The 23,809-nt window shown below is 40.2% G+C and overlaps 1 protein-coding gene across 4 annotated transcripts in view; it reads right to left on the bottom strand.

The window, feature by feature from the left end:
* Positions 1–3,592: 3,592 nt before the first annotated feature.
* The window catches only part of znf335 (zinc finger protein 335), a 69,504-nt gene continuing 49,287 nt past the window's right edge, over positions 3,593–23,809 (bottom strand). For all 4 annotated transcript variants that reach the window (XM_043710165.1, XM_043710166.1, XM_043710167.1 and 1 more), the window contains 8 exons: positions 23,444–23,586; positions 19,645–19,760; positions 16,785–16,882; positions 16,536–16,610; positions 14,775–14,858; positions 8,967–9,041; positions 7,048–7,150; positions 3,593–5,304 (listed from right to left, as the gene is read on the bottom strand). In XM_043710165.1, coding sequence (XP_043566100.1) covers positions 5,165–5,304; positions 7,048–7,150; positions 8,967–9,041; positions 14,775–14,858; positions 16,536–16,610; positions 16,785–16,882; positions 19,645–19,760; positions 23,444–23,586 — 834 coding nt within the window. In that variant the 3' untranslated portion in view covers positions 3,593–5,164. The remainder of the gene's footprint in view (positions 5,305–7,047; positions 7,151–8,966; positions 9,042–14,774; positions 14,859–16,535; positions 16,611–16,784; positions 16,883–19,644; positions 19,761–23,443; positions 23,587–23,809) is intronic.

The raw sequence follows: 23,809 nt of genomic DNA, 5'->3' as shown, positions 1-23,809 counted from the left end.
TAGGCAGTGAGGAGATTCAGAAACAGTATGTCTTGGAGGACTGGGAAAAGGATGAAGCAGCAGACACAGTTAACAAGAGTCTTAATCATAGAGAGACAATGAGCACTGAGTTATACAGCACAGAAACAGGCCCTTCAGTCCAGAATGATCATAAAACGAAACTAAACCCGTCCCACCTGTCTGCACTTCGCCAATATCCCTTTCTTTTCATGTACTTATCTAAATGTCTTATAAACATTGTAACTGTATCCACATCCAATAATTCCTCTGGAAGTTCCACACATGAACCACACTATAAAAAAAAATTGCCCCTCATGTCTTTAAATCCTTTCTCCTCTCACCTTAAAAATATGCATCCTAGTCTCAAAATCGCCCATCTTAGGGAAAAAGTACCTGCCATTCATCTTATCTATACCTTGATAAAAATCTAGAAGATCACACCTCAAACTTGAGAGATTAGATATCCTACAGAATGGAAACAGGCCCTTCTGCCCAACAAGTCTATACCGACCCTCCAAAGAGCAACCCACCCAGACCCATGCCCCCACCTTATATTTACCCGACTAATACACCTAATACGATGGGCAATTTAGCATAACCAAATCACCTGGCCTGCACATTTTTTGATTGTGGGAGGAGACTGGAGCACCCGGAGGAAACCCATGCAGATGCAGGAGAATCTTCAAACTTCACACAGACAGTTGCCCGAGGCAGGAATCAAACCAGAGTGCCTGGCGCTGTGAGGCAGCAGTGCTAACAACTGAGCCACCGTGCCAACCACTTCCTGCTACATCTCTGTCAGCTCGTGAAAAAAAATCCTAGCCTATCAAGTCTCTCCTTATCAACTCAAACCCTCCATTCCTGCCAACATCCTTGTAAATCTCTCCTGAACCCTCTCCAGCTTAATAATATCCTTCCCCTAACAGGGAGACCAGAGTTGGACACAGTACTCTAGAAGAGGCTTCATCAACGTCCAATACACCCTCAACATAATGCAGATTGCACAAATTGAAGGCAAGGGTGAAAGGAGGCAGGGAAAGAAGTTTGAAATATTAATTTTGAAAGGAGGACAAGGAAATTATTTGCATTCCAGATGAACTTGGGATAGGGAATAGTTGGGCAGACAAGAGCTGAACAGGATACTACTTTAGGTCATCCCACCAGATCTGGCAGTGAATGGTGAAACGAATTGATCAACTTTCAGGTCCAAGTCTTGGACTTGGAATGAGGGCAATACATCATGAGGCAACTCCATCCTGAAAATCAGCATGTCAAACGTCTTTGAACTGCTTGCAAAACAAACATATTCCTCAAGTAAGGAGACCAAATAATGGGCATAACTACTCCAAGTGCAGGCTCATTCTGTAAAGTTTCAGCAAGACCTGCTTACTGTTATATTCTATTCCTCTTAATAAAAGGCAAGATTGTTTTTTTAATTACTTGCTGTATCTACATTACATTTTTTGAGAGTCAATCCAAGGACACAGATTCTCCTGTATGTATTGTTTTTCTTTTCTTCTTGCCTCTTATTTTTGCACATTAGAAACCAGTTGCCCCGTTCACTTAACCTGTCTATATTCTTTTGCAAACTGTGCCTTTGTCACAATTTGTACTCCTGTCTATTTTTGTATTGTCAGCAAATGTGTCTACAATACACAGTCAATCCTTGTATCCAAATCATTAATACAGATTATGAGAAAGTGCTGGACTGTCAGAGTCAAAATATGTGGCAGAATCAGAGTCGAGAAAGCTCAGGAGGTCAGGCAGCATCCAAAGAGCAGGAGAGTTGACATTCCTGATGAAGGGCTTATGCCTGAAACATCGACACTCCTGCTCCTTGGATGCTGCCTGACCTGCTTTCATTTCCAGCACCACACTTTTTGACTCATTAATACAGATTATAAATAGTTGAAGACCCAGCTCTGATTCCTGCAGCACTTCATTAGAGCAATGATCCACTGATCTTGACTATGTCCTATTATTTAGCGAATTTTCTACCCATGCTAATAGATTACCCCTATTACAGAGTTCACAAATTTTGCACTGACCTAGAATTTTCTGTACTGAATGTCTTTTGGAAATACATTGACTCAATTTACATCATTACATCTTTGCAAGAACTCCAATATGTCCATGACAATGTCATTTTCACAAACCATGCTGACTCTGCTGAGTTGTATTATGATTTCCTAAATTTTTTTTAGCACTTTGCAATGATGAAAGGTAGACTGATTCACTGGCATTGTTTCCTGACTTCTGTTCACCATCCTGACTATTTAGCTTAAAGCCCTGTCTACAATCCCAGTTAAACTATTTGCCAGTACACTCTCTAGTACAATTCGATAAAGATGGTAATCGCTCACACTTTTCCTAGTGCCCCATGAACCAAAACTTATTTCTTCACCACTAATCTTTGAGCCACACGTCTCAACTCTGATCGCATTTACTCCATGCCAATTTGTTCATGAGTCAGATGATAATCTAGAGGTTACCATCTTTTGTGATTCTGTATTGTATTTCAGTTACTAGTTGCTCTAACTCCCTCAGCACATTTTTTCCTTAGCTCTGCTTATTTCAGTGGTACCCATAGGGACCAATTATCAAAGTAATTCTAACTTTTAAAAAAGTCGTGTCTCAAATAGTAGACTTCGTTTATTGCTATGTTTAGTTAGTTAGCACAAAATGTATTTAGTCATTGTAAGGGATAATAGCAGATGTAGACAGTGAATTTCACAATAAACCAAGTGAAATGAATTTAGTTTGCTCACCCAACCATTTTGTCTAGTGATTAAATAATTACATTTGTCATCGAGAAGCAAGATAGAAGCAAAATATCTCATCCTATGTAATAAATTATTCTATGTACAATACTGTATGTACAGTTTAATTTTGCAAGATTAGCAGGATGCGTTCATGGGAAAATGCAAAAACTGACCAGTGGCAGGTTGTAGTGATGGATTATTGATTCCAGCATTATGAAAGAAACCATATGGATAATCGAACTCAAGGGTGAGGGTAGGAAGAATAGCAAATTCTACAGATATTGAATGGAGCTTGGATTTAGACCATTTCTGGCTGAGTTCACCTTCGACACAGCCCCAGTACTGCTAGCACAAAATAGCAGTAATCTGCCATACAATCAGTCAATTCTCAAGCTTTGGAAGATGGGGCTATCACAACAATATATAATTGGGAAGTCCTCAGCAAGTCCAACAGAACTGAGCACGTTTTTTAAAATGAGATTTTGTCCTAGACTGGAGATGTACTACATCAAATGGGAAGCCCATATGGTGTTCAGACTATCAGGAATGGTATTACATCTCCTCACTTCACCATGCTTACGACGAGATTTGCAACCATTACTGTTTTATGCTTTCATACCAATACTTTTAAAAGTGCTTCACAACCATGCATAAGCATTAGTATAATGACAGGGAAAATGTACAAGTAGAAACACTTCCTAGAAAAATAAAGTGAGAATGTATGATTACAAAATGAATGCAATGTATTGAAGAGAATAAGGTCTCAGTAAACAAACAGTAACCACAATTGACATAGACAGCAAAAGTAAAATCCATTGTAGTCGAGGTAATAAGAGTCAACTGTAATCATTTTATGCCATTTGGTAAGCAAAATATCTCATCCTATGTAATAAATTATTCTATGTACAATACTGTATGTACAGCTTAATTTTGCAAGATTAGCAGGATGCGTTCATGGGAAAATGCAAAAACTGACCAGTGGCAGGTTGTAGTGATGGATTATTGATTCCAGCATTATGAAAGAAACCATATGGATAGTCGAACAAAGAAAGTTGCATGCAGTGAGCATTACTGAACTTGACAGGCTCTTTATGCAACCCAGGAACTATTAATTAGATAAACCTGGAGACATTAGCTTCCAATTCAGCTTTGATTCCCTGATATGGTACAAACTAGGCTTTCAACAAATGAAAAGTCTTTAAAATTCAGTCCAGGAGAAAATAAACTTTGTACTGTTATGAAGATGTAACCCTATTACAGATACGCTTCCTGGTTCTTTTCGCAACAGGGCTATATCTAGATATTTATAATGGGTGAAAAGGCTCCCAATAAACTGTTTTCCTGTCAAAAGTTTCATTACTGGTGCTAAGTTAATCACAACAATAGGGACCAGAATTAATGACTCAATTGATGGAGAGCTGAAATCAGCCAGCTTAACGGTGAGTTGGGTTGAAGCTGAACATTTCCTGGTTCTTACAGTTGAATTTCCTCCTAGTCAGTACCATTACACACCTATTTATTAGGGGATAAGGTGGAGAGGGAGAATTCCTTCAAACATTTTAAACTTGATTTCAATACGCACCAAACATAAAATTTTTCATGTATGGGTGTTTTGCTCCCCAGAAAAGTTATTACACATCCTATCACGTGATCCAATACAATTTCAGATTCCCGACATATAAAAACAGAAGGAAAGACAAAATAGCAAGAACATTTTGTTCTTTCACCTTGAAAACAAAATTCCACATCACAGACTAGATTACTGCAATGTTAAGTTTTTTTTGAAATTCAATATCTGCTATATATTAAAATGGAAAACAAGAGGCAATGATCTAGCAACTAAATTCCTCAACTTAGGTCATTGCCTTATAATTCACCTGTAGGAATTCAATAATCTATACATAATATTTTTGTATATATTCTATATACATAAACATAAATATAAGTCATGTATAGATCTGTTCACATAACATTTGTCAAAATCAGGAACCTTACTTTTTTTTTTACACATTGGTTCCTCAGCTGTTAAACATTGTGCTGAACCTTTTAATAACTATCAAAAAAAGGGGATTTGAAAATGGGGGCCATTTCTGAGGATTCATTAGCAAGTGATTTTCAAATTAGTTAATAGTTGGACCGAAGTCCTGTTTACAAGTTGGGGATATGGGTGGATAGACAAAGTGAAAGAGGGGGAATTAAAAAGTACAAATGTGCTATTTTTCGTTTCAGTTCATTTCATGCAAGTATTCAGGATAATCTAAGAAGCAAACCAAAAGTATTACAAGGCAGGGAAAGGAGATCAGTCATTTGTCTGTCTCTCGTCCTCAATGTACCCCTCTCTTACTAAAATTTTTTTTTAAAAAGTGCTCGAGTCATCTTCTGCTGCTGCCACTCGCATTGTTTTAGTCTTCAGAGTATGCAATGACCTCAGCTTGCGCCATCTCATATTGGATTGCTTGTTGCTGAAGTTGCTGTATTTGTTCTTCCGTAGCCTCAGTTGCGTAGATCCCTTGGACCTGAGCAATGGCAGCATCTGCTACAGCTATGGAGAAAGACAAATTATTAGCGGACCATTCAAAAAAAAAATCAATCTTTAGTACGGTTAATAAACCTTCAAAAAGATAGAATTCAGAACTGATCTTAAAGTGGCACACAAAGCTGTCATTTTCTTTCAACTAAATATACAAGGTGCAAATCTGCCCTTCCTTTTACTGTTTTAAAAGCAAATAAAGTGAAGAGAAACCAACTCCTTTCTATTACAAAGGGGAAGAAAAACTTAAGAACATAATTTGAACTGGAGTTCTATCTCTTTTTAATATGTGATCTATTAGTAATTAGTTAGAACTTTTTTGTAAAAGAGTACATGTTCAGTTTCAGAAATTATGTAAGTTGCTTATTTATACATCCTTGGCTTAGAGGTGGTGTCGATCGATTGATGGATTTCAATAATTGAAGCCTAGATGTAATTCAAATTTTATATTTACCTGAGGAGACACTGGGCACCTCTATTTAACAACAATTCTGAAATATAATATCTTCAACAATGCGGCACCTTCACAGGAATTCAAAGAAGGAACTGCCTAGTTAGGTGGATTAAGCACTTAATATATTGGGCCCAGCAATGAAAAATATAGACTGTCCCAGACTTTGATTTTATACACATAGTACATCTATTCCACAGTCAGACTCAATGCGGTCTCAGTCAGTCATCGGCTGGAGGACCCACACGACACCTGTATTGCCTCCACCTGGAAACATTCATTGGTGTTATGTGCCAATCAAGCAGTTGCAAGAGACCATTGCCAGGTTTTCCACAGGATCAGAACACTGAACGTGGAACACCCTACCTGCCAGAGGCCAAGTCATTTGCTGAGCAATGCCACTGGGTGGCAATGGTTACTGCAGGAAAGACAGCCACCCAAAGCCCAGATAAGTGATCCCTGGAGATATGTGAGAATAATAACACAAGGGGATTTGGATGACAGTTGTAGGGGAGGAGAGATGAGATGAGATGTTTTAGTTTCAACTGATACTCGCACCGGCCCTTCTGATGCCAGTCACAGTGCCTTTGAATGAGGGCCTTTGAATGTTGCAACCACTTTGCCACAATCCTTCTGCCCCTCTGGGCCCCTACCAATTGATTTGCCTACTTGCTGCGCCAAAATAAAAAGATGTGGCAATTAATTATGCACTAATTGCCCAATAAAGGGCCTGAATTATTGGAGGGTTGAGCAAGCCATCTACAGATCTTCCCATCACTTAATCAATCAGAGTGGAGGGGCAAACTGGCAAGATCCCCACCCACTACAATACTCCTGGACTAAGTACCTTCCCCACCTCCAAACTAAGTAACTAAATAATTAAAAGAACTAGTAAGAATAGAACATTTCTCAGGTTTTAAAAATAAACAACTTATCAAATAAATTATCCTCTGAATCTATTTTGCTGAGAAGGTTTGAGGCATGTCAAAGGGCTTTTTGAAGGAAAAGGGAATGGAGAAATGTCCAGCAGCTACCTATCAAGATGAAGACACTAGTTTTAAAAATGCTCTTAAGAAATAGATTATCAATAATACTCAGGCATCAATTGTTAAAAAGCAGAAATATATTGATAACACAAGAGAGTGCATTGTATTTAGCAACTGATCTTGTTACTGAAATTGCAACACCTTCAGTATCTGAGTGAATCTATTCTTGTGTGAACCTACACGATGACCAGGTCCACTGTTTTGAATAGCACCAAATATTATTGCCTCTCACCAGGATCAATCATGGTAGCTGCTTACCTGTCACAGCAGAGTGTGCAGCAGCTTCTAGCTCAGCTTGTGTCACTATTTGCTGGTCAGTGATTGGCACGTATTGGATCTGTCCATCATGACTTACTGCGATCTTAGTAAAATAAAACAATATCAATAGATTGACAGCAATAAAAGTGTGTGCTACAGCACACTGCAGAGGCCATATCTGAAAAGCAGGATTATTACCATATTGCAACATAATAAAAACACACCATGGAGATGGAAATATCAGCAACTTTACATAAACTGAAGAAGAGTCATTGAACCATTAAAAAAAACTTTCTTCTCGTGATACCTGAGTCTTTCCAGCATACATTTTGTAGGCTTGGAAAATTAAAACTCAAAATGTTAAAAATAAAACTGTTAACCATAAAATATAGCCCAGATAATAAAATGTGTACTCTATATTTTCACCAAATTTTAAAGCAGCTTTTTTTAAAAGAGGTGGATTTATCAAGGTTTCTGGGCTTGGTTAAGCAAGAATAGACAAGAATTATTTTTAAAGTGAATCAAAGCAGTGTTAATCAAACAATCAAGCCACCTTCCTCCACAAACGGAGAACTGTTTATATAATATAATGAAATCAAATTACTTTAATGTCGTGAATGATGACAAATAACTCACTTAACTAATATCAATTAGGCTGCCAAGATTTTGTTTGCAAGTATTTTGTCCCATCAGCAAGATTTACAAGCATCAGCTCTGACCTATGCTTATGGTTGGTTATTTAGTGACAGACTGCACATATTGCACCATGCTCACTGTCAGTCTTCATGCATCTGGGGAGTTCAAACATGTGAACTTGAAATCCATAACATAATTTAAGGTCTAAGTTAGCAGTACAGTCAATTCTGCTTTACTGTGGTAGTTCCATTCTCGTGTAATCCTGTGTTCTAAGAAAATCATGTAATAGCAGCATCACTTAAACTAATGGGGCTGGAGTCGCATAACAACCATTACATGCTTTAAAACTTGGTGATTTAGAAACAGTGTCCCGAATTCACTAATCGCATTATAGCAAATGTATGTTAACGAAATGTGCATTATATATCAGAACAACCTGTTATAACCTTGGCTAGGAAGGGAGAATTACAGGATTCTCATTCCTGAACACTCGACAACAAGGTTGTCAATTAATCTCTGTCATTTTCTGATATGAAACTTGTGATCATACTATGGCTTTAAGAGGTGTATTTTGTCTTTCGGTTTTAAGAAAAAAAAGAGGTTGAGACAGAAGAGACAAGCAATCTGCTGCAAAGCCCATAAAATAAACAGCTCGAGAGGCCTTTGGTTTTCCTCCTGAAATTGGAACAATAGAAGCAGTCTGAATAGGTGGGGCCAAGCTCCCACAGAAACAGGATTTTTAGGTTTTTTTTAGTAGCAGTTGCTGGAGTCTTGAAACTGGGTTTGGAAGCTGCAGTACATCTCTCCCTGCTCCTCTCTTTCTGTTTTCTCTTGATTTTCCTCCTGGACTGGAAAACTGCATCTGAGATATATATTTCAATGAATTTGCCTAAGGTGTGTTTATGGGATGTTACCATATTGGAACGTTATTGTTTAGTAGTTAAATAACCCATTATTTGGCTAAGTTTTCCAATAGCTCCTATTGTTATTCCAATTTTAGCTTTCTTTTATTTCATTTTAAACGACAGTGCATGAATAAAGTGTGTTTTCCTTCAATATATTAAAAAAAAGACAAAATACATCTCTTAAAGCCATAATTGCTTGAAGCATTATTTAAAGAACCAGGATATCTTGTTCTGTAATAAATAGCAAAAAATGCATTTTCCTGTTGCCAATATTGACTAGTTGAGACAAATTCATGAGTTAATTCCATATAATGATCTATTCAGTTTTAGAAACTCTATTTCTAAATGCAAATACGTTTCACTAGGAAAAATCTATACCTGTTGTCCCTCTAAGACCTGGTGTAGTTGTGGATCTGATTCATATTGTATGTGGTGGATTTGACCATCTTGGACCTGTGGAGCGCATCAGCAAATTAACAAGGTACAAGATCAGTTGAAACAATAAAGCAACACTAACTCAGTGCAGAATCCCAAGGCATGACATGTCAAAGTTAGTTTAATAATGCTGTGGAGACACTAAGTCAAGCGTTGAAAATATTGGTTAAACAAAGGTTTTCATAAAGGAGACAGAAGTATAGGCAGGCTGAGAGGTTTATGAATGGAATTTTGACTTGGCTGGGTAGGTAGGTGAAGGCATAGTTGCCGATGGTGATAGTTAAAATCAGGGATGGGATGTGTATAAAACAGAATTTAAAGACTGCACAATCTCTGAGGTACAGACACAAGATAGGATTCTGGTTGAATTCAAAAATACAAGCAGGATTTCGTTCAGTTACAAGCAGAGTTGTTTAATTTTTAAAAAGCTGCACTTTAAATGGTTGAGTTATTCATGCTCACACCGATAGCACAATCTCCTCTGCCTTCACGTTATAAAGGATTATACATGAAATGAGTTCAGACAGGCTCAAGTTAATTCTTAGCAGATGTAGGGGCACAGTACAAAAACGGCTGCAATTTACAGCATCATTCAGACAGCCAAAAGGAGAAGGGTGCCCTGTTCATGATGTAGTGACATCCCTCTGGGGTTAGAATGGAGGGATTGTTAGGATTGAACAAAAGCAGGGCTATTCTGCATTCTGGAGTAAAATTCTAATACTTAAGGGCTCAACATTGAAAATTATACTCACCAGCACCTGCATCCCTCAGACTCACATGAGCAAAATACAAATACAGTTGTTCTGAAAATATTTCTAGGCAGTGCACTGGAGTGTCACTACCTAGTTTTGCAGAATATCTGTACACAATTCTCCATCTGACAAGTTACCAATCTTGGTTGAATGATCAGGCAAGGATGGCAAGCAGATTTGACATGGAAAGTGGAAAATCGGAAACTTGAGCAAGCCCACATCACACCCAGGCCACTCCCGCATTTTCAGACAACTGGCTCAAGATACCAGAGACAATACCTTCTCCCAAAACCAACAGTCTGCAATCCTGGAGCATGAGTTGGCCATTGAAAGAGTGTCATCAAGTCTTATAGGAGGTTGGTAGGAAAGAGGAATACAGGGAGCTTTACAAAGGAGGGAGAATTTGGTATAGGGGTATATGGCTGAATGAACTGTAGTGATACAATGGGTGCATCAAGGACCAGGCTGGTGACACACACAGAATTTATATGTTCTATCTCCTGTCCATGATCAGCATTTTATGAAAGACATGCTTTTTTTCTTATCCTCACAGCCACTGTCACAATTAAATAATTCAAGCAGTAAGCTTTGAGCTTTTTAAACCAAAGAAAGGTATTTATATCACACTTAACCAAAATTTAAAAACACCATGTCTTACCCATGCAACTCAGACACAAAGATTAGATACAGATGGGAGATTTTAAAAATGGTTACACCTGATAACTATCACAGTCTCTTTCTTGGCAGGCCAATACTTTCTTAGATGGAACTGACACGTTAAAGTTGAAGTGAAAGTTTGTGTAATGCGAAGTTTTCTCAGTAAGCCATGAGAATTCATTTTGTTGAATTTCCAGAAGATTGGTTCTCAGGTGAACTTGGAAATGGAGACATTACCTTGATTAGAGTCACCTACCTTCACAGTATTGCTGTTTATAAGTTCAGTTGCTTGCAGCCAGCTTGATGGCTTTCCAGTGAATTCACTGCTGTGTGGAAGGAGCTTTTGCTGATTTAAAGGCAGACAGCAAAATGGCTCACCATGCAACTTTCACATGCTCAGAATAATTTTGTCCAAAGTAATGGTGACCGATAGAAATCCATTCACATCTATCCTGAGAGAGTCCAGGGCAAAGTGAATCAGTTTGAAGGAGGGAGTGATGACAATTTGGGAGGTAAGAGAAGCCAAAGCTGTAGTGTTACATTACAATTATGGCAAGTGGAACGAGGAAGGAGAGTGAAAAGAGCAGGCAGAACACTCCTATGATACTTGAACACCAGCACACATTACCCCCACCTCCCATCCCAAACATGGTAACCAGGGTTATTCTGGTGTATGTAGCTGCATATTCCCTACAGGGGAGAAAAAGGAAGTCTATAGATGTACAGATTGATTAGATTTAGGAGAGACAATGGCAGAGTTGCAATATCACTGGACTAGTAATCTACAGCTTCAGACTACTGTCCTGGGGATATGGGTTTAAATGCTACCATGGTAGATCATGAAATTTGAATTCAGTAACAATAACCTTGAATAAAAAGCTGGTCTAATGGTGACCATAAAGCCACTGTTGATTATCATTAAAATCCGCCTGGCTTACAAATGTACATTGGTGAAGGAAATCCTTACCTCGTTTGGGCTACATTTGATTCCAGGCTCTTAATGTGGTCGACTCTGAACTGGCCTCTGGGAAATAAATGCTGGCCTAGCCAGTGACCCCCACATGTTTGAATAAAAACAGAAGTCTAAAATTTCAAAGTAGTATACCAGACCATACCTGATCAATGAAACTTTGAGTAATACTTTTAAACATCTACCACTTTTTCCTTAACTGTTTTTGTTGCTAAACTCCTTTCCCAGTTCACCCACCCAGCTCTGCCCTGATACAGTGGTAATTACTCTTATTTGTAGCTGTACAGGAACACCTTGGTAGCATGCAGCTGCTTCTGGAACACAAGTCTTCAGTCACTCCTTGCTCTTAAAATAGAGTGTATCAAATTTGTTGAAGACTGACATCTATGATGCTGGGCATGTCAGGAGGAGGCTAAGATAGATCAACAACCAGAAGTGCCAAGTGGAAGATAGATAAAATACTTTGGCTTTGTGCTGGGCTTTTCTGTCCCTGATGAGGATATTTGTGGAATGCCTTCTTCCTGTTAGTTGTCTAACCCTTCACAGCCATTCATAATGGTAGAGCTCTGGGTAGTATTATAGAACAGAGACAGAAACTTCAATTTGCATCACTGCTGGACAGGGTGAATAAGAAGGTATTTAGTATCCTTGCCTTTATTGTTGGGATGTCACGTTGTGTTCTACAGGACATTGGTCAGGCCTCTTCTGGAGTTTCATATGCAGTTCTTGTTGCCCTGTTGTAGGAAGGGTATTACTAAACTGGAGAGGATTCAGAAAAGATTTACCAGGATGTCGCCAGGAATGCAGGGTTTGCATTAGAAGGAGATTCTCTGACTTTTTCACTGGAACATAGGAGGTTGAGCAGTGACCTTATAGAGGTTTATAAAATCATGATGGGCATAGGTAAAGCGAATAGCAAAGGTCTTTTCCCCAGTGTCGGTTCAAAACTATGTGGCATAATTTTACATTGAGAGGACAAAGATTTGAATAGGATACAAGGGACAAAACTTTTTTTTCCATATACACTGAGTGTTAGTGTGTGGGATGAACTACCAGAGGGAGTGTAGATGCAAGAACAGTTACAACATTGAAAAGACATTTGGATAAGTATACATATAGGAAATGGAGGGTAATGGGCCAGGAGCAGGGACTATTTTAGTTTGAGAACAGTCAACATGGACTAGCTGGATCGATGGATCTGTTTCCATGCTGCATTATTCTATGACAGGATGTGGCAGGACTGCAGAATTTGGTTCTGATCCAGTAGTTGTAGGACTGCTTAGTAGCTGAAAATGTGTTGCTGGAAAAGCGCAGATCAGGCAGCAACCAAGGAGCAGGAGAATCGACGTTTCGGGCATGAGCCCTTCTTCAGGAATGCTTAGTATGCTGCTTTCACTGTTTGGCACAAAAATAACCTCAAGTTATAGACCAGATTGATAACAATATTAACAATGATTATGACCACAGTAAGCATCTTGTTGCTAATAAGTCACAGACAGGCTGCAGCAGCTATTAGGACAAGGGTTCGGCATGAAGGCCCAGGCACTGCCAAATCCAACATGGGACGGTCAGTTGCTGATAGTGAAAGATGTCATGTGGGCACTGGGAGCTCACTTCGAAGTTGGTCTGCCTGATGTGCTTACAGTCTTGGATATTTCCCCCTATTACTAAACAGCATGGAAGAGAGGCCCAATGGCCTGTCATTGTCCCTTGCCTGTCATCAATCATCCCATCTATTCCAATCCCATTTTTCAGCACTAATCATAAATATTTTTTTCTACATGAACCAATTCGGAGATGTTATCATCTGGAGCAGATGGGCTTTAGAGAGATTTTTACATCAGTCAGGGAATGAAGGGCAATACAGAAAAGACAGGAAAGTGAAATGGAGGATTATCAGGTCAGCCATGATCTCAATGAATGGTGAAGCAGACTCAATGGGCTGAATGGCCTATTTCTGCTTCTACAGCTTACGTTCTTATGGACACCTCATATTTTAAGTATGCCTGGCTTGGCTCCTGGCATGCCCTTCTGCACTCTTCATTGAATCAGGGATGGCCTTCCAGCTTGGTGGTAATAGTAGAAAGGAGGAGATGCAGGGTATTGAGGTTACAGGTTGTAGATAGACATATTTCTGCTGTTGGTGGCCCACAATGCCTCATGTATTTCCAGCTCTGGATCTGTGTGAAATATGTCCCATTTAACACAGCAGTAATGTTTTACAATATGATGGAGTGTATCCTCAATGTGAATGTGGGGACCTCATCACGATTACTCATTCTGATATTGACATGGATGATGCAGCTACAACAGGTAGGTTGGCAAGAACAATGTAAAATTTGTTTCTCCTACATGCTGGTTCCTTCACTACCTGCTGCAGATCCATTCTAACAGGTATGTCCACCAGCACTTGACTAACTTTGGTAATAGTGCTGTTGCCAAACATACATTTGTTACAGATACTAAAGGTTCCCCCCACCTTGAATACATTCTGTGCCAATGTCACCCTCATTGCTTTCTCCAAGTGGTGTTTAACATGATGAGTCTGATTCATCAGCAGCAGTGGCGTGGTAAATGATAACCAGCAAGTAGTTTCAGTGCCCATGCTTGCCCTGACGCCATGAGACTTCACAGGGTCCTAGGTGAATGTTGAAGGCTATGCAAGTAATTTTCTCCCAACAAGACTATTACACCACCACTGGTTTCTGCCAATGGAATGGGACATACCAATGATGGTAGCGTCAAGGACTTAGACTTATTTACAGAATCATACCTACAAACAATGTCGGGCTGTTGTTGGAGTTTGTGGGATATCTTGCCCAATTTTGGCACAAACCCCTAGATATTGGTCAGGAGGACTTTGCAGGGTTACTGGACTGTGTTTACTATTGTTGTTTCCACACTATAGTGGGTCTGCACAGTTTCAGTTCTTTGTTTAACTTCATAGTGGTTTGATACAACAGAGTAGCTTGCGAGATCATTTTGGAGGGCAGTTGACCACATTGCTGAAGTCTGGAGTCACATAATCCAGACCAGGTGAAAACAGCAGATTTCCTTCTGTAAAGCAGATTAATGACCTAGGTGGGTTTTTACATCAAATAATGGTTATGTAATCACACTAGGTGAGCTTTTAATTCTAGTGAATTTAAATTTCACCATCTGCCATGGTAGGATTTGAACACATTTACCCAGAACAGTAGCCTGGGGCTCTGGATTACTAGCCAAGTGACATTATCACTAATGTAATAGCCTCCCAGTTTAGGATGAGTAAAGTATATTCTTGTCTCAATGATTCATGGCATTTAGCAATTTCTTTTAGCCTGCCTGTTCATAAAGAGCTTCTAGTATGTATCACAGAGAACTGACACTTACCTGAATGTGGTGACCTTCAGGGACAACTACATACTCCTGTGGAACAAGATGTTGTACGCCTTCCTGTGAAATTATGTATTGTACCTTTAGAGAAGAGGAGATTGTTGTAAGGTTTACGGAAGAACAGTGATCTCTGGTGGCGGTGTCAGTTGGAATTGAAGAACACAATACTGCCAGTTATTTCTGATCGTCCCGATTCATTACTTAATAACACTCTACATTTAAGTCAATTTATAAACTGAATTTATACACAATATGAAAACATCTACTGTATGAGGTTACAGCAAGATGGTTCTAGGTAGAATAGAAAATTTGAATTCAGAGAATGCCAAGCAGCAAGGCAAATTTCTAAGTCATTTAGTCAGGTAGGATTCCAGTGCATGGGGATACAAAGGAAGGAAATGTCAATGCGTTGTAAAAGCTTGGGCCAGAAAGCCCTCTGACTTTCAGCTGACTGGGAGCTTGGATAAGCATTGGCCTCTACTGAACTGCGTACTAAAGCAATAGCAAAGATAAAAAGAAATGTGTTGCATTAATTAGGTTAGCTAAATGGCTGCCTGTTTAATAAACAAAAACATCATGCATGAGGAACATACAATAACATAATACAATAATAGACAATAGTGAAATAATGGTAAACCAATCAGGTTGGCCAAGACGAAGAAGTTTTACCCTATTTGAAGTAAGTTACATAATATGGCACAAAGCTAATTCTGGTCAAGGTGTAAGAATCTTGTGGCCCTCAATACAACAACCAAGAGAGAGAATGTAGTCTGTGGTGAACAAGGACAGAACAGAACACCCCAACCAACTTGAGAGTCAGGAACTGGTGATCTTGTAAAGATTGTGACTACAGCCTGAGTACCATTATGTTGTATTACTTGTGGTTCTACTTTAGAATCTTGTTACTGCTTATACCAAATGCCTGTACGGAGGGTGTTCAGTAACTAGCTCGAGGTCCCAAACATGGATCTAAACCTACATGTTGCTGAATGGAAGAGATTCCCCATACCTACATGGAGAATCTCAAAGCAATGCAAATCCATTGTAAATGAGCAATACTTCAAAACTAGCATTTAATGGCAACAGGGCATGATTGGCACAAAACATAACAACTCCCAAAGGAACAATCAAGGTTACAAAGTGATTAAAAGATATGACAACATGCAGTTGACGTTTGCAACCACTGATTAAGCTGAAGATAAGGCGCTCTTCCTCCAGGCATTGGGTGGCTAGAGTTTAGCCATGGAGGCGGCCCAGGACTTGCATGTCCTTGGTGGAATGGGAGAGGGAGTTAAAGTGTTCAGCCACAGGGCGGTGGGGTTGTTCAGATGTTCTCTGAAACGTTTTGCAAGTCTGTATCCTGTCTTCCCCATATAGAGGGGACCACTTCGAGAGCAATGAACACAGTAGACGGTGTGTGTGGAAGTGCAGGCAAATCTGTCGAATGTGGAAGGATTCTTTGGGGCCTTTCAGGGAGGTGATGGGGTAGTGTGGGCCCAGGTTTTGCACTTCTTGTGGTGGCAGGGGAAGGTGCCGGGAGTAGAGGGTGGGTTGGTGGGGGGGGCGTGGACCTAACAAGGGAGCTGTTGAGGGAACGGTCTCTACGAAATGCAGATAGGGTTGGGGAGAGAAAAATATCCCTGGTGGTGGAGTCTGTTTGTAGGTGGCAAAAATGATACCTACAATTGAATTGAACAACCTGCTACACTAAGGAGGTGAAAAAATACAAGGAAAGGAATAGCGATATTCAGATGTTACCTGGTTATCTGCTGTAACTAGGTGTTGAACAGTCTGTCCATCAGACGTTATGTGTTGAATGTACGTTGTCTCATCCTGGTGGGGTTGGGGAGAGAGTGGAGAAGATTGGATACAAAGGAGAAGCAAATTATGTCAAACTTGTTTGAATAAAAAAAGGCAGAGCAATTGAAAGGCAGTTTAAAAGAGATGAGAATTTATTTCCACTAACTCCGTTAAGTTTCAGGATAGTAAACTGAACATGCGACCGACCTGGTCAGAAATAGATTGCTCCTGGGCTACAATGATGTGGTCCGGGGCCAACGTCTGGAATCTATCTGGTGAAATAACTGTTTCATCCGTTTGCAGAGCTGCACAGTGGATACAAAGCGTTTTCTTCAGTCAACACAGAACTCAGAATCAGCTTTAATCCTTTTAAAAAATCTCAGCTTCCAAAATTGAAAGAAATTTGAGACAAACATCCAGAAAGGAGCATGCAGGATTTAGGACATTTACGCAATGAGTCGCTGTGTCAAATAATACAACAAAATAGCGCATTCGGTTGTGTGTAGGAGTTTGCTGATCTCAGTCACAATTCATCCAGCCGTTTTAAAGATGGTCTCAACATCCCTAGATTCGAAATACCTCCAGGTTACCAAAAAATAATGTTGTCACGGTCTCGTGAAAAATGATTCTGTAAGATAATTGGGCAACACAGTGGTTAGCACTGCTGCCTCTCAGTGCCAGAGACTCGGGTTTAATTCCCGCCTCAGGCAACTGTCTGTGTGGAGTTTGCACATTCTCCCAGTGTCTGCGTGGGTTTCCTCCCACAGTCCAAAAATGTGCAAGTTAGGTGAATTGGCCATTGTAAATTGCCCGTAGTGTTAGGTGGATTAACCAGGGGTAAATGTAGGGGAATGGGTCTGGGTTGCTCTTTGGAGGGTCGGTGTGGACTTGTTGGGCCGAAGGGCCTGTTTCTACACCAAGTAATCTAATCTAATTACAGAACTGTGTTCTGTTGTGAAACCAACCAGTCAAACAGAGGTTCGCTTGTATGGGATGATTACAGCTATGGAAACGAATCCCAAACAATGACATTCTGGGAACAGGATATGACTGGAAACTAGTTACCTCAGACTACAAAAGGATCTAGATCAGACTGGCCATTGCGCTGAAGAGTGGCAGTTGGAGTTTAATTTGGATAAATGCGAATTGCTGCATTTTGGGAAAGCAAATTTACCATTAAGTGTATACATCCTGCTAAGGTCCTAGGGAGTGTTGCTGAATAAAGAGTGCAGGTTCACTCCTTGAAAGTAGAGTTTCAGGTAGACAGGATAGTGAAGGTGGTGTTTGGTATGCTTTCCTTTATTGGTTGGGAGGTCATGTTGTGGCTGTACAGGACATTGGTTAGGCCACTTTTGGAATATTGCATGTAATTCTGGTGTCCTTTCTATCGGAAAGATGTTGTGAAATTTAAAAGGGCTCAGAAAAGATTTACAAGGAGGCTGCAAGGGTTGGAGGATTTGAGCTATAGGGGGAGGCTGAATAGGCTGGGGCTGTTTTCCCCGGAGCGTTGAAGGCTGAGGGGTGACGTTAGAAGTTTATAAAATCATGTGTGGCATATATAGGATAAATAGAGAGTCTTTTCCCTGGGGTCAGCTCCTTCGTCAGGTAGCTTGCTATTGGACTATAACCTGGTGTGATTTTTAACTGTGTCCGCCCTAGTCCACATCATGACTTTGCTCTTATTGGTCCATCACCCTGACCCAGAATGGGTTTCAGCTTCTCAAAAGAATTTCAGCATAAAGTGTATATCTTTCACCTTGCAATGGTGAAGTGCAATTTTTTTTTAAAAAATGTTGTCTTAATCAAACAATATTCATCATGAAAATAGAGAAAGAAAAACAAAGAGTGCTGAAATATCGATGCAAAATCCATTGATTTCATTTTAAAATATTAGGCAAAATGAAGGAATAAAATGCATGCTTCTCATGTTAATTCATGACTTGAGTCTGTGACTCTTGAAAAATAGCCTAAAGGGGCTAGGAGCAAAAGATGCCAAAATTAGATTTTGGCTGAAAAGCAAAATAAATTTTATTTTGCAGTCAGTAACAGGCAGCTTTTTCATTTCAATCAGACAGTATAACTTAGGAAAATGTGAATGTGTCAGGAACAATAGAACAACAGCATTTTATTTAATTGAAGAGAGATTGAAGAACTGAGATGTAGAGGGATCTAGGTATCCTGGCAAAATAAATAACAAAAATAAACACAAGTTACTTGGAAGACAAATGGAATGTTATTTATTACATGGAGTGTGTCATGTAAAAGCAGGCAGGGTTTGCTGCATTTGTACGTGACATTGGTGAGAACACATCTAGATTACTGCATATAGCTTTGGTCTCTTTAGCACAATCTTACTGGAAGATATGAAGATCCTGAGGGAACCTGACAGAATGGAGGCCAAAAGGATGTTTCCTCTTGTGGAAGAGACTAGAACCAGGGGACGGTTTAAAAAGTGATGGCGAGAATGTTTTTCTTTCAGAGGGTCTAGATCTGTGGAATTCTCTTCCCCAGAAAGCAGTGAGGTAGGGTCACTGAATATTTTTAAGGCTAAATTAGATTGATTCCCTTAATTGTAAGAATATAAGGATATCAGTAAAGAGGAAAGTGGAAGCAACAATCAGGGTTGGCCATTATCTTATTAAATGGAACAGCAGGCCCAAAGGCTGAATGGCCTACTCTTGCTCCAATTTGTATGTTTGAGAGAGTGACAGCATCACCACTAGTATCAAGATGATGAAGACTCACTGTTGAGCTTAAACAGCTAGTCACAAAGGATAAGATGACTTGGACTTAAATACCAGGCTCAATAAGTTCAGGGCATGCCAAAACACTTTGTAGCCAAACAAGAACTTTTGAAGTACAGCTGCTTTTGTAATCTAAGGAGCACAGTAGCCAATTTGCACAAAGCAAGGTTCCACAAATGATAATGTGACAATGATGAAATGTTTCTTTTATGTCGATGCTTCAGGCACATCTTTGGACATTTAATATGCAAGCAAAAATATTCAACCGTCCTGTGTGCTAATCCCTGGGAAAGAGAAAGTTTGCACTGAACTGGTGAACTTACCAATCGCTTCGTCATCACTATTCAGAATGACGTGCTGCTGTCGAGGCTGCTTCTGCTGAGAGTCAGAGCTGTGCAGTCGTTCGATGTGAAACTTCAGGTGGCCATTTCGATTAAACCTTTATTGTTTTTAAAGAATGGAAATTTTTGAAAGATTGTTTCACTGGATATTGTTAAATTGAAAACATTTTTGAGAGTTATACAGTATCAATTTAACCAAATGTTTCCTTTTTTACAAGGTAGAGTTGATTACTTTATTCAGCCTTGCCTTGTAAAAGGACAGATTCCAATTTAAGAAGGTTGGCAAGTCATTGCTTTTTCAAAAATAAAGAAAATCCTTGTGGTTTAATAATCAACTCCTACTGCTTCGATCTACAAGACACAGATCAAATAGATTGTTATTTTGGTACAGTATCACAAGTTACATTACCAACCAGTAACTGTAGGTGGTATAGGTCAAATGGGGGCAAGTGCTTGGTGATATAGATGAGCAGAGGGATTTCAAGTTTAATATCTTTTTGCCTTTGTGCCATGATGAAGGATATCGCTAGACAAGAGTGGGGAAGTCTCCAGGAAACATAGGAAGAACAGCCAAGAGTCAAGTTCATAGAGATATCAGTTTGAGGCCTTGCAGAATGAATTTAAAACATTGGATCACCATCAATAAAACAAGAACACCAGGTTGGTAATTGTCAGATGTTTTCCAATGTCACACACAGGAGAAGGTAAGGAGAGGACAATCAGGAAGGCTGATGCAGAACTGAACAGGTGGCATTCTTGGGACATCAAAGAAAACTTCCCTCACCACCCCCATTTATTCTTCAAAAGCATTCCTAATTCTTTCCTCAGTACACTCAAAAAAAAGAGTGGCTTGTTGGGCTATTTCAGAGGGTATTTAATAGTCAACCATATTGCCTTGGGTCTGGAATCACATGTCAGCCACACAAGGTATGGATAGAAGTTTTCCTTCCCTAAAAAGGAAGCGATTGAACAATATGGTTTTTTAATGAATATTAATGATATTTTGAAACAAGGAAATACCTGGAGTTGTCTCACTGCAACATACTTTTGGAAGACAAGACCACAGGATAAAGGAGCACAATTAGGCGATTTAGCCTACAGAGGCTGCTCCACCATTCGATCATAGCTGACATGTTTGTTATCTACATTCATCTGTCTGCTCTCCATAACCCTCGATACCTTTACTAATCAAAAACCTATCTCTGTCTTAAATACACTCTACGACTTGGTTTCCACAACCTGCTGTAATGAGCTCGACAGATTCACCACCCTCTCGATGAAGAAATTCTTCCCATCTCAAAGTGTCATCCCTTCTCTCGAAGGCTGTGCCTCAAGTTCTAGTGTCTCCTGCTGCCGGAAACATCTTCTCCACATGCACTCTATCCGGGTCTCTCAGTATTCTGTAAGTTTCAATGAGATACCCCCTTATCCTTCCAAGGACAGAACCCCCCTGTTCCTCACCTTCTACCCCACCAACCACCGGATACATTACATCATCCTCCGCCACCTGCAAACAGACCCCATCACCCCTACCAGTGTTTCGGAGAGACCATTCCCTCCGCAACTCTCTTGTCAAAACTCCTCCACCACCACCACCAGCCCACCCCGCACTCCCTGCATCTTCCCCTGCCACTGCAAGAAGTGCAAAACCTGCACCCACACCTCCCTCCTCACCTCAGTCCAAAGCCCCAAAGGATCCTTCCATATCCAACAAAAATTTACCTGTACTTCCACAAGTCATCTACTGTATTCATTGCACCCTATATGGTCTCCTCTACATCAGGGATACAAGGCCCCAACTTGCAGAACGTTTCAGAGAACATCTCTGGGACATCCGCACCAACCAACCCCACCGCCCCGTGGCTGAACACTTCAACTCCCCCTCCCACTCCACCAAGGACATGCAAGTCCTGGGCCTCCTCCATCACCAAACCCTAACCACCTAATGCCTGGAGGAAGAATGCCTCATCTTCCACTTTGGGACCCTGCAATCACATGGAATCAATGCAGATTTCACCAGTTTCCTCATTTCCCCACCCTTATCCCAGTCCCAAGCTTCCAACTTGGCACTGTCCATCTTCCCTCCCAACCCCACCCTCCTCCCTGACCCATCTCTTTCACCCGCACCTTCATCTACCTATTATATTCCCAGCTACCTTCTCTCCCCACCCACCTTCCCCAGCCTCATTCCTTCCCATTTATCTCTCAGCCCCCGGCCCACAAGCCTCATTCCAGATGAGCAGCTTATGCCCAAAATGTTGATTCTCCTGCTCCTTGGATGCTGCCTGATCTGCTGTGCTCTCTCGACTCTGATCTCCAGCATCTGCAGTCCTCACTTTCTCCTACTAAGCTCCAGTGACTACAGTGCAGGTACAGAACATGGAGGATTTCAAGTAATATTGTAAAAAGATGTAGTGAAAAAGGCCTAAATTGGAGTAGAGAGACAGCAGGATACATGAAGTTGTTGCAACAGAAACGCAAGTAATACCGTAAATAATGAGATAGTTGATGCTATGGTAAGAGACTCAAGGAGGTAACTGTTACAGTGAATTTGTAGAAAACACTAGCAAGATCACAATCTGAGTACTGTGCAGCTTGGGCTCCACATTATAGGAAAGCTGTTAAAAAAATAAAAGTAGACATCACATTCACTAGCATGCTACTCTGTACAAAGAAATAAAAACTTATCCAGGTACATTAGAACACATGGAAATTAAATAATTTTATATTTTAATCATTTAAAATTATGAAGCGGTGAGGACAAAAGTTTCAAGTCAAACAGAAGTGATGGAAGATCTAGAAATCTGGGAGAAAAAGATTACAGAACTTACAGCATAGAAACAGGCCATTTAGCCCATTCAAGTGTTCATTCTCTTAAAGAGCATGAAAAATGTCTTAAAAACAGTAACACTGTACAATGGATTGCAATAGGCATTGACTGAAGCTAGAATGAGTCAACAGGGATTAACAGTTAAAGGAAAGGCAAATAAAGCATTTTGGAAACAAAACAATCTTAGATTAGATTACTTAGATACCCCACAGTGTGAAAACAGGCTCTTCGGCCCAACAGGCCTACACCGACCCTTCGAACAGCAACCCACCCAGACCCATTCCCCTTCACCTAACATTAGGGACAATTTAGCATGGCCAATTCACCTCATCTGCACATGTTCGGATTGTGGGAGGAAACCGGAGCACCCGGAGAAAACCCATGCAGACATGGGGAGAATGTGCAAACTCCACACAGAGTTGCCTGAGGCGGGAATTGAACCCGGGTCTCTGGCGCTGTGAAGCAGCAGTGCTAACCACTGTGCCGCCCGTAATCTTGGACTAGAACAACTACAGATGTGGAGAATGATCACAAATACAGCCAAGTTCCAAACTGTAATGCCTATGTCGCTTGAATGTATGTGGTACAATATGTTAAATATGCCTTAGTCTTGTAAAGCAATAAGTCAACCTCTGTTCTCAATACAACCTAGCCACACTGCTTAACATAACACCCAATATTTAGGCTTTTTGAATTTTGGACAGCAAATGATAGCAATGCAACAGCTTTTCAAAAAAGCCTGCCATTTTTCCAAAAAGCTGAGCAAAGTGCATGTTGATATAAAAGCTGCTTACCTTCACTAGAGTCTCGACTAAAAATTATAAATCAGGCACAAGTTTGAGGCAGATTCTTTGATCCCTGGTCACTATAGACTGGGAAAGCAGGAGAGGGAAGGAAGGGAGAAAGGTTTCAGCATAAGCAAATTGAAAGCCCAATGGATGAAAGATTTACCTCTGTCCACAAATATCACAAGAAAAAGGCTTCTCATTTGTGTGTGTCAGTAGGTGCCGCCGAAGATCTTTCTTGTTCTTAGATGCAAAACTACACTGGTTACACTTGTGAGGTCGCAAGTTAGAATGTTGAAGCATATGACTCTGAAGGCAAGACAGATTTCCACATTAGCAAAGAACGTGATCAGAATAAAATCAGTTAATGCTATTATAGAAGCACACCCCAAGTTACCCAAGAAGATACAGTACTTTCGTTAAGCCTTGCTCAGAACATTCCAAGGTCACAAAATGTGTAGAATGGGTGTTAACTGGAGGGAGCAAAAGATAATAAGTGTGTGTGAAAAACACAGGGTCTGCCTTACATCTT

The sequence above is a fragment of the Chiloscyllium plagiosum genome, chromosome 20, assembly GCF_004010195.1.
Source record: "Chiloscyllium plagiosum isolate BGI_BamShark_2017 chromosome 20, ASM401019v2, whole genome shotgun sequence".
In the NCBI taxonomy this organism is placed as follows: domain Eukaryota; kingdom Metazoa; phylum Chordata; class Chondrichthyes; order Orectolobiformes; family Hemiscylliidae; genus Chiloscyllium; species Chiloscyllium plagiosum.
Note: the sequence above shows the minus strand (reverse complement) of the source record. Positions and strands in the feature narration are given on the sequence as shown.